This window comes from Diabrotica undecimpunctata, chromosome 1, assembly GCF_040954645.1.
Source record: "Diabrotica undecimpunctata isolate CICGRU chromosome 1, icDiaUnde3, whole genome shotgun sequence".
Taxonomy (NCBI): Eukaryota; Metazoa; Arthropoda; class Insecta; order Coleoptera; family Chrysomelidae; genus Diabrotica; species Diabrotica undecimpunctata.
Genome location: NC_092803.1, coordinates 106,388,985 through 106,401,153, shown reverse-complemented (window position 1 = coordinate 106,401,153; position 12,169 = coordinate 106,388,985). Strand labels below are relative to the sequence as shown.

Here is a 12,169-nt window from a genome sequence, read left to right as displayed (position 1 = left end):
TATTCCAACTTTCTTTTCTTTATACTTATTCCTACCTCTCTCTCTTTACCTATCCGGCGTAGTACCTCTTCGTTGGTCACGTGCTCAGTCCAGGATATACGTAATATATGTCGGTAAGCCCACATTTCGAAGGCCTCTACTTTTTTCATCAATGTTGCGGTCATTGTCCACGCCTCCATTCCATATAACAAAACCGGGAATACATAACATTTCAGAAGTCGAATTTTGAGAGGTAGGGTGAGGCTTTTAGAGGTGAAAATTTGCTTCATGCTAGTGAACGATGCTCTTGCCTTTTCTACTCTTATACGTATTTCCTTCGCTTGATCCCAATTTGAGTTAACCGTTGTTCCCAAGTAGATGTACGAATCCACGTGTTCAATTCTTTCATTGTCTAATATCAGTTGCTGTGGTGGTTGTTGGGTTTTGCTTACTAACATCCATTTGGTTTTTGTGGTTGTTCCTTTCCCACCAGCCAAACTTCTACACTGGACTGGTAACGAACTTCCATGAGTATTACGACTTCCTTGAAGCAACTCCCTTTACATATCACAGAGAAAATAAACTGCAAGCCATAAACGCTAATCTAAGAGCCGTTTCTATTGTATATTTGGTGCCAGTCAACGAAACACGTCGGCCTCGTCTCTGTTTCCTCAAAAAAAAACAAAAAAAAAACAAGCCACCTTCTAGCTCCCTGCTCGGATAGCAGCACCCTGCCACTCTCTCCATTTCTACTGACGTTCACTGTCATCCAAAACTCCCACCAAACAAAGGGAGACCCCTCCTTAAAGAGGAATACTGCATAAACAAGGTAAAGACGAATCAGATTCGATTTGGTTTGCAAAATATGATCTACATAAATTTAAATTTTTTCTGTTTTGAAGTTTTTAGTATTTATTATTTCTGCTATAAAGTTATGTACGATATAAAAGATAATACTTATTGAATAATCTGTTTTGTGTAAATGTTTTTAAACAGTGCGAACTGTATAAGTTTGTTTTATAAGAGTGAGATTAGAAAGTTTCATTCATCTTACTCCGAATAAAAATAATAGAAACCAATAGCAGAAATTTAGTTTCTTAGAAAATATTAGGTTTCAATTAACAGGACGAAAATATAAAAATAGAAAAACCTAATTTCGACTAAAAAATATCTTCAAATTTGGCTAACAACGCACTCTCTTGTAAACGTTATTTTCTTAACGAATTAATGCTTCGTTTAATTGCCATTCACTAAATAATTTGGAATTAACAAGAGACTAAACTTAAATAACAGTTTAGGTCCAGTTATATACACTGTGTTAATTTTAAAACTTACAATGGGCTATATCTCACGAACAGTGAGTCTTCTAGGAGAGTAAGGGGGAACTAAAATGACATGAAAGAAAACTCATCCCAATCAACCCCCTAGGCCTCACTCACCACAATCAAAAAAGTTTAAATTGCAAACTCCTACTTGTGATACATCATTGAAGAAAAGACTATAAAAATGCTATCCAATGGTATAAATAATAATTATACAGGGTGAAGCAATAATTGTGAAACTTTGGCTTAAATGGAAAATTTAATGAGGTTTTTGTTGATTCTGTTGATGACCCTGTATAATTATGGTTTAATAATTTATGTTTAGAGAAACGGGATCAGTGCAAAATAAAAAAAGGGATCCCCAAGATTACTGAATGAAGCATCCCAAATTGAGGTCCTTGGAAATTTTGCAATAGAGCCTACTGCATCAACACGTAAGTATCTGCAATGACAGGACTTTCACATGAGTCGATTACAAAGGTGTTGAAATTACATAAGTTTCTCCAGTGAAACACAAAACACAAATTCTTCAAGAACTAGGCGTTGATGATCCAGACCAACGAATTGAGTTTTGTGAACTCATGACTGAAAGAGTTCGCGTCAAACCGAGAATGTTAAAAAATATTTGTTTCACTGATGAATGTACTTTTATGCTAAATGGTAATGTAAATAAACAAAACTGTCGGTACTGGAGTGATGCGAACTGAATGTTTGGGCAGGAATATTAGGCGATGCTATAATTGTCCCCTTCTTCATACCTGGCAATTTAAGTGGCGACATTTATCTTGATATGCTGGAAAACACCATCGAACCTTTAATTGTGCATAAATTATAGAACCAAAGGAGCGATCAAGTCAACCTAGCTCTAGACGAAGATTTGTTGCATTTCCATCACGATGGAGCACCTCCTCACTATGCAGCTCCAATTAGGCACTGGCTAGATACTAATTATTCGAACAAATGGATTAGAAGGAGAGATCCTATTGAGTGGCCACATAGGTCATCAGACTTACCGCCGCTTGCCACATTACTCCACATTTCCAATGCTACTTAATTTATTTGTTTTCATATCTTTGGCGATAAATGTCATCTATCTACAAGAATTAGCTTCAGATTTAGTACTTCAGATTTTTTTCTTGTGGCCGATTTTTAACTAGTTAATAATTTCAATTCCGCTCATTACGAACCTTAACTTTTATGTTTAATTAGAATTGGGGACTTCTGATTCCTGTTTAACTTGGCAGTCCTTGTTTTCTTCTTCCTTGTGTGTTTCAATGTTCAACATTTTTTTAAATTTCATTTTCGTTCTTTTAGTTTGTCTCACCAGCCATCCAAACTTTAATCTTCTTCTTTTGCTCGAGATTATAAGTTTCTTGTTTATATGTCCAAGTCACCATTATCTTAAAGATTATTCTAACATCTATTTATAAAGACCTGGAATTTATTTTCGTTTATTTTAGTAATTGTGAATAATTTTTACTTTTCTTAGATTTTCGACTATTTCTATATTTATTTCCCTAGTCGTTTGGCTCGCCTCAATATTCTCGTCAGATAGCCCGTCGAATCTCCAACACTTGTTGGCGGAGTTTTATTTTTATTTAAATTTAAGTCGATCCTATTTTATCCGTCTTTAAATAAAGACTAACAACGCACAAAGTTGACTGTTGCACAAAGATCTGATGTAAATTATTTTCTTTGGGCCGATTTTTAACTAGCTGATAATTTGAATTCTACTCGCTACGAACCTTGACTTTTATGTTAACTTAGAATTCGTCGACTTTATATTTTTTGTTCCTGCAGGTATCACCGCTGGTTATTGAACACATGCGTCATTTTTCATGCGAATTCCGTGCGAATCATTGTTTGATAACATACAGAGTGTCCGTAAAGTATGGAATAAATTCGATATTTCCTAAATGAAAAGCCTTTTTAAAAAAATCTAAAACACATCTATTTTTAAATTTAATGTTGCACATTTTACAATAAAATTTCATTATACAAGGTGATACACATTACAGTGATGACGTCATCGGCTCTTTTTTTAAATATAACACCCTATACTTTAGGACATTTTTAGATCGATAAAAATGAGCTGATTCCAAAAAAGTATAATACTGAGGGTCTAACGGATATAATTTGAAAGGTATGCGCTTAGAAAATTAATTTTTATTGATTTATAATATTAATAAATTATAAATAAATTATAATAAATAACTTGAAATTAATCCAGTAATTAATACATGGCAAACTTAAATGTTCAAATTGTAGCACTTGTTGTATTTGACAGTAACCCAAACGTTGTACAAATTCTTGTAGAACCTTGTTTATGCTTTCTTGAGAAATATTGTTTATTTCTTTACAAATTCTTGTTTTTAAGTCTCCAATATTTGCAGGTTTCGTTTTATAAACAACATTCTTAAATGACCCCACATAAAATAATCCAAAGGATTGAGGTCTGGCGACCTCGCTGGCCATTCAATATATCCACGTCTTCCAATCCACCTGTTCGGAAAAATTTCGTTTAGGTATCTTAGAACATCTAAAGCATAATGCGGAGACGCACCATCCTGTTGAAACCATAAACTTTTATCAAAACCTCCAAGATTAATTGTACTGGGGAATAAATTAACTAAAGTAGGTACGAGATACCCACTTAAAAACGAAAGGTATGCTGGCCCGTTTAAATTACCTTCGAAATAGTAGGGTCCAATGATTTTATTTCTTACAATGCTAGCCCATACGTTTACCTTTTGCGGGTATTGTGTATGATGTTCCCGCATCCAGTTGGAGTTTTCTTTTGCCCAGTATCTACAATTCTGACGGTTGATTTCGCCATTTAATTTGAATGTAGCCTCATCAGAAAAAATAATATTTTGAACCAAAAGAGGGTTTCGGTGGCTGTTATTCATCATTATTTTTTGTATTACATACATGTATACAAAATTGTATTCTTTTGTCTCTCATCCTCGTAAAATTCCTGTACAACTGTGCATTTTACTTACTTTACTTACTTTTACGTACTTTGTGTACCGTTGTTTTGCAAACATCGAGATCACTACTAACCTTACGAACAGAAGGGTGCGCATCTTCTTCAAAACCAAGTAAAACATCTAATGTAATATAATTTACAGAGGAATGACCTGATTTGCGTGCATTTTCAACCGCAGCAGTTTCTCGAAATTTCTTTTCAATCTTACTTACTGTTGACTGCGTGATGGGTGTTTCTGGATATTTCTCATTAAATAAATTATACACTTCCATCTGAGTTCGCGATTTGTCTCCATACCCAATCATCATGAGTATTTCAATTCTTTCTTTACACTCAAATTCATTTCTACTTAAAATTATTTCTAAGCAATAACACAGAACATTCACGAATGAATACAATTATTGTACTACTTAATTGTTATTGAACGTTACTAAAAATAATTAAAGTTTACCAAAAACTTGAGGTAGGCTACTTTTTTGCAATTGATAATAAATAATTTATTTTCTAAGCGCATATCTTTCAAATTATATTCATTAGAACCGAGTATTATACTTTTTTGAAATCAGCTCATTTTTATCGATCTAAAAAAGTCCTTAAATACAGAGTGTTACTTTTAAAAAAAGAGCCGATGACGTCATCACTGTAATGTGTATCACCTTGTATAATGAAATTTTATTGTAAAATGTAGAACATTAAATTTAAACATCGACGTGTTTTAGATGTTTTTAAAAAGGCTTTTCATTTAGGAAATATCGAATTTATTCCATTCCATGTATAAGTTCTGTTTTTCGAGTTATATACCCCAACTTCTTTATGCAGTAATTTGATATAAAATATAAAACGAATTAAATCAAGCTGCAAATTGTACGCAGTTAACGAGGTACCAAATGCCGATACAAAAAAGAAAATAAAGAAAATAGATAAATAAATATACGAGCAAACAAATAGTTCAAATAAACGTTTTAAAAAAGAAAATAATCATATATCTAGAAAGTATATATAAGTGAAGGAACTAAAAAACAACAGCGGATAAAGGGGAAGAGTATCTATGTACGAAAAATTGAGTGAAAATTGTGAAAAAAAGTGTTAAATGAACTGACGAAAAATGGACTAATAAAAACGTTACAAATAACGTTACAAATAACAAGTCAAGAAGACCTTGTTTTTACAAATAAAGAAATACACAAGATAAAGTTCAAGGTGTTGAAAATATTAAGTAAAATATTGGAGAAGAAGAAAATGGCGATATCGAATTAAGGAGATAACAAGAAAAAGAAATGTCAAAGCTGAAAAAAACATACGTGGCAAATAGGATGAAGATCCTCTACTTCATACCATAGAGTAGCCAGAAGACCTTAAACATGCATGTTTGTTTAGTAAAAAAAACAAGCATTAATAATTAAAAAGAAAAATATTAGCATAAAAAAATTAGAGGTTTGGTAAAGAAATTGAAATCTGCAATATCCCTTAATAAAATCAATTTTAAATAAAAAAATAGTCTTACACGATAAAAAAAATTTACACAAATTTTTAAAGTCGTACAAGGCAGTTAAAAATAGAAAAAACCGGTTGTTTTCCGTTTTTTCGGCGTTTACTGAGCTACATTTTTAGTTAGAGTTAGTTTTGGACTCTTAGAACAGGAGTTATGATGTGAGTTATTTTGCCATTTTTTCGCCAGTTTGTGTCATATTTCTAGTTCAATTATTATTCAACTATTTTTTTCAAAAACTGAAATCAAATCAATACCTTAAGTTGAACCCTGAATTTGATAAATAAAAAGGTTTTGCCATTTTTTTTTGCTTTTTTAATGACATTTAAAGTCTGAAATATATTTTATCGTATGGAGATTGTCGTTTCCACACATGATGAATTTCAGTATTGAGAAAAAATACAATATTTTAGATTTTTCGCTAAAGTCTTTTAGTTCCGAGGCAACAGTATTCAGTACTCAAAATAACTCAAAAATTAAGTTATATTTTTTTAGCGTTGATGAAGTATCTGACAGTTATTCAAACTGATATGAATTAAAAACTAAAGTTGAGTTTATCTTAATTAACAAAATAATATAATAAATCTTATAATAACAATATTGTTATTTATAAGATTTGATATATTTATTACTTTTAGTTTTTCTAATTTTCCATGTCAGTGCATTATCGATAGCAGTGCTTTACTTTTATTTCATTATACTTACAAACAACTTTTTGATTATAGCAAAAATAATACTTTCATTCAATTTAATTTTTAATGCAAATAAGTGAATATGACGCTTGAAAATGTTATAAGATAATATTAATTTGGAACCAGAATATAATCAAATAAAAGTTTTCATTTTTTTTTGTCATATTATGTCATATGTTGGGTTTGTTTTGTACTTGGCCATAGGCCTTCTTTACGTCAATATATCAAAATTTGTCTTATAGTAAATCTATTTTTTATACATACTGCCCTATGATATTTTGTATGTCGCTATACGTTTATTAATACCGAAGATAAGGTGTAGTGCCCTTTTGACAGTCGTCTTGTTTGTTTTTTCTCTTACTATAATCGTTATGTCCTTTTCTTTCATTTAACACATGACACGCCCCAATCGGAGCACTAACAACGGAATATGATGTAATGGCCTTTTGGCATTGGCGCCATGTTTGTTTTTCTGTTTCAATATATTCGCTATACACTGTCCTTTCTAATAATGTATCTATCATACGTCATGATCCGACGAACTATTCCACCCCCAACTTAAAACGCTCAAAAAATGACCAGAATGAACCTTAGCGTTTTGTTATGGGATTTTACATGGGAAATAAGACAGAACCCGTGTTGCCCCTTTACTGCTGGCTCTAGAAACCCTTCTGAACTAGAAACTGAACCCTGAACTAGAAACTCCCAATAAATATAAAATATAAATATTGCTCAAAACCGATTATTGAGATTTTTTATTTCGTTGTTGTTTATTAAATGTTTTAAGTAGGAATTTCAACGAATATTTAAAATTTTCCTAAATTGTCTATTGGTGAGTTTTGTTAATTTGTTAGTGTGTTAATTTAAGTGTACAATTTTGGAAATATGTCCTTCTGTACTTCTAGTGAAGGGTGCTTAACCCACTATTTGCCGCTACTGTGTGTTGGAACCCCCCGTGAATCTACCGAGTCGGCGCCCCTGTTTATGTATGTTTGATTTTAAGATGTCCGTTGTGATCTGCCTTCCATTAAGAGTATATGCGAGTTGTAGACGTTCGACTCAGTTATGCAACGCATATAATAAATACATATTTTGATGTAGACATTGAATTATGCTAATATGTGCGTTGTATAACAAGTGCATACACATACCACTTGAGGTATTATTTATGTCGATAGAAGGTCGAAAGTCTTATGCAACTTTACCATTCATATATTATACATGTTTACTTATCTCTATGACGTTTTATAACCAATATTTAAATAAACTAAATATTATATTTGCATTCAAAAAATGCATTCAAATTAAATACTCACAAAAAGCCATTGATTGAGGTAAATTATATATATATATATATATATATATATATATATATATATATATATATATATATATATATAGTTTATCAAATTATTACGTAGCGAAAAGCGAAAATTAAAAAAATTTAAATTTATCTGCTAAAATTCATCCATAACAGGTATGTTAAACTGGAAAAGTAGTCATTATTTTTTTTTGAAAATTATACGCTCAAAAATGCGATGTACACGATGAGTCAGTTCCTTCTCCTGTTTGGACACAATCAATTTAGCTTCTCATACGACTTAATTGATATGACACCGGGAAGGATCTGCTCCGATAAAGGTGTTGCATATGAATTTGTTAAACACTTTGAAAATTGTGTGAAAATTGAGCATTTTTTCACCAGTGAGTTTTAAATTGTGATAAAACTGTTCTAATTTGAACGAAGATATGTCAAACATGACCTATATCATGAAAGGTGCGAAGTCATTGCCAGGTCAAAGCTAATGAAGGACAAATTAACTCTTTTGTTCTGCTGCAATACTACCGGGGATTTCAAAATTAAGGGTTTATTGATCTGCTATTCTAAAAAGCTTTAAAAAGCTAAAGGCATTGAAAAATATATAGTACGGTAATATTAGCTACCTTTTTTGTGGAGATAAGTAGATAAATTTGCTTATTGGGTAATATTTTACTGAATGGTTTCATATTGTGTTTGAACGAAATACATAAATTATTTTAAAATACCAAATTAATTTAGGACTTTTTTTAATGCATAATACTAATCGACTATACACCAGATTTGAATAACTATGACGTACCTGAAATTTATTCATTATTATAAAGCCCCCTTTTTTTAACTGCACTCCTATTATTGGCGAAGAGTTCATATTTAAATTCAAGAAACTTTCTGAAATGCTGTCAACAACATCTGAGATAGAATTTATCATGAAATAGCTCTAGAAATAATTTAAATATCGTACATTCTACAGCACAGGCAAAACTTGACAGAAAGTTTCTCACAGAAAAAAAAACTCCGGTTTGAAGAAATTTGTGCCAACTCGTTGCCACACGAAAGGAACTAGAACTAGATCTATAGTGAAGGATATTGTTTATCTGGCCAGATCTGTGGAAGTGAATATACATAATGATGATGTGGAACAATCGGTGAAAGAACACAATCAAGGACTGATCCGTCAAGTGTGAGGAATAACAGAAACTAAAGAATCATGAACAACAACTGCTGCTATCTCCCAAAAATTTTCGTACACATCTGGACAGTTGGTTTATGTTCTCCTCTACGAGATTTTTCGGAATAACCAAAGTAGTAGATAGAATAATAGGCACTATCTGGGTACTTTCCATTCTCCAATGTCTCCTTATTTGTATTTCTAGATCTCTGTACATTCCGATCTTTTCGTTGTATTTAACACGCAGATTATTGTTGTTAGGCATCGCTACATCAATTAGTGTTGTTTGCCTAGTAAGTTTATTAACTAGTATAAGATCCGGACATTACGTGCCACTTGTTGGTCTGTGAGCATAGTGCGGTCCCAGTATAGCTTATAGTTGACGTTTTCAAGTATTCTGTCAGGGAAGTATTGATAATAAGGAAGATATCCGGTTTGGAGAAGTCCCAGTTGTTTGCTAGTTCTTGGTGAATAATCTTTCCGACTGAGTCATGGCGTTCTTTATAATCAGTACCGACAATCACCTGGCAGCCCCCGGTAAGATGTTGGATGGTTTCTTGGGCTTGGTATACATATCGGCATTTGTCATTTTGTACTTGAGGATCTTTAATAATATATTTCAGGTAATTTTTAGTTGGAATAATCTAATCCTGAATGGTAAGTAGAAAACCCCCTGTCTCGGGAAACATCTTTCCTGGTGTCAACAAATAGTTCGACGCTGTATTGTCGACATATTCTTGGCTAATCTTATTAAGATGTCGCCGATGCAGAGGTTTGCTTATCCAGGTGCTTTTTTTCTTGCTTAGTTAGCTGGTTTATGCGCATTTATTGTTTCCTCAGTTCAAGCGGCGTTGTATCATCTACAGAGTAAACTGCTCGATGTAGTCTTAGCCTACGCCTAAAAATAGGTTCTTAAATTAGCAACATGTTTATCCAGTTGCTCACCTATGTCCATAAGCCTTCTTCGTCCTTGATATCGCGGTAATATCTACTACACTGCGAGGATGTTGTTTACGTGCCTTTGTGAGAAGTGTTTTTGAAGATGTTGAAGACTTTCTTTATACGTTTTTAACTACTTTATAATACCAAACGAGTAGCTAAGCGCAGAACAGGCGTACGTATTTAATGCCTTAAACAGACTTTACTCTTCGACCGCTTTAGGTGTCTTACTCTTCGTACAAACTCATGTTTTCATTTGGTTGAACCTTTTCTCTGACTATATTTCGAATACGGCACTTGTCCATTCCAAAATTCATACTGATATCATTTGAGACTTTTTTCACAGTTTTTCGCACCTGGTCCAAGTGATTTCATGTGGAAGTCATTAATTTTAAATCATCCATATACAGCAGATAATTAAGCTTCGCCACAACAGTATTGTTAGTTTTGATGCTAAAACCTGAGTCAGTGGGGTTCAGTAGCTGAGATAGTGGGTTCGTCGCTAGGCAGAACCAAAGGGGAGCCCTATGGAAAAAGACCCGGTTAATTGGATTATCTTCAGCGTCTAAATTGTTTTGTCACCAGGTATTTGAAAGTGAATTTTAATCTTCCACTCCTTCATTATATGCCTTAAAAAGGTCATTATACTCGTATTATACGTAAAGTGCTCAAACAATATTAAAATTGTTTTATAGAACCATTAATGTATCATATCAAAATTTTTTTGATCGAGAAATGATTAATCATGTTTATATTACTTTTAATAGTAAAGATTAGTACATTCCTATTCGATATAGGTCAAATATCAGGAACCAATTAAGGTCATATAGCGAGGTTCACTTTACAAGTATTTAGTTTGTATTTACATACAAAGAGCAGACGCAGCTAAACACAAGATAAAATTTCATCTCAGATATTGGGTTGTATATTGCAAATATTTTAGTTTTTCAATAAACAAAACAAAAGAATGTCTCATTATACATGCGTCAAGCTCTCGTAGAACATCAACAACCTAACTCCATGACTAACTTTATCTACAGCTGTTCGAAAATAATGAGCATGCTTCATACAATTGGCGAACATTCGTCAGCTACAATTTTTGTTGTAGGCGAGGTGTTTATTCCGTTATTATTTGTAATAGTTTATAGTTTTGATTTCATATCACTTGCAAAACATTTTATTATCATTATGATGATGGAATATTAACTCCGAAAACGCTTTGTGATGTAGCCCGAAAGGGTTTTTATTATTATACCTTTTATAAAGGAATTTTTTAAATCAAATTTTTATTATTATCCCTTTTTATATGAGTCCAGGGAATTTTTAGTTGTTATCTTTTTGGCAACCAGTTCAAAAGTGACCTAGGAGTATGGCACTCGAAGCCAATGTTTATCTACTTAAAAACCATATATTTTTACAAGAATATGCATTTATTGACGGTTCGAGAAGTCTAAGTAACAAAAGAAGAAGAACTAATAGTTTTATGTAAGTGACAATAATGATTATATTCACAGTGAAAAAATGAGTATGCTACTGTATCAATGAAAATGCTACTATATCATTCTGAGCGTGCAATACATATATGAAACAAAAAGATGACACATATCAAAACATGTTAGTAGTAGCCCTGCTATGAAATTTTTTAAATTAACAACTTACCTGTTAAGCCTAAACTTGTTGTACTCTTGGAATGTGAAGCCATTTTGGTCAAGTTCGTAGTACTTTGACTATGCATCTTGGACAGTTTCTCAATATCCGCGCTTCCCACAAAAGCCGATTTTGGCCTTCGTGGCAACGACGTGTTGCAGTTGTCACTTAAAACTGATGCTTCATGGTATCCTGAACTATCTGAACTATTTCTGGAATGACAGATGACTAAACCTGTTTCGCTTTTTTTCGATTGCAACTCACTAACTTCTGAAACGGTGCTCGCGGGTTTTTCTTCGGAATTTCGACGAGATTCTGAAAAAGCAATATTTATTTTTATGTTATTTCATTTTACTTACATATTTAAGATCAGAACTAGTTTTACTTGAATCAAATGAGAGATTTATCGATCAACTAACAGAGATATAAACAAGACTTAGTTTATAGCTGACGGAAGAAACGGAAGACCAGAAACATGTACATATACATTAGAAGTAGAATAAGAATAAAAGAGTTAATCATCAATAATTTAAGATGCATATATTTTGCATTATACTCAAAATATTCAGAAAGATATAGCTCACAAATAAAGAACTGCTAAAGCAAAGGTACGTGAATTATCA

General features: G+C 32.5%; 1 protein-coding gene across 4 annotated transcripts in view; it reads right to left on the bottom strand.

Annotated features, from left to right (window-relative positions):
* LOC140451924 (uncharacterized) overlaps positions 1 to 12,169 on the bottom strand; it is an 804,624-nt gene that overhangs the window by 65,523 nt on the left and 726,932 nt on the right. For all 4 annotated transcript variants that reach the window (XM_072545895.1, XM_072545904.1, XM_072545917.1 and 1 more), the window contains one exon: positions 11,559 to 11,861. In XM_072545895.1, coding sequence (XP_072401996.1) covers positions 11,559 to 11,861 — 303 coding nt within the window. The remainder of the gene's footprint in view (positions 1 to 11,558; positions 11,862 to 12,169) is intronic.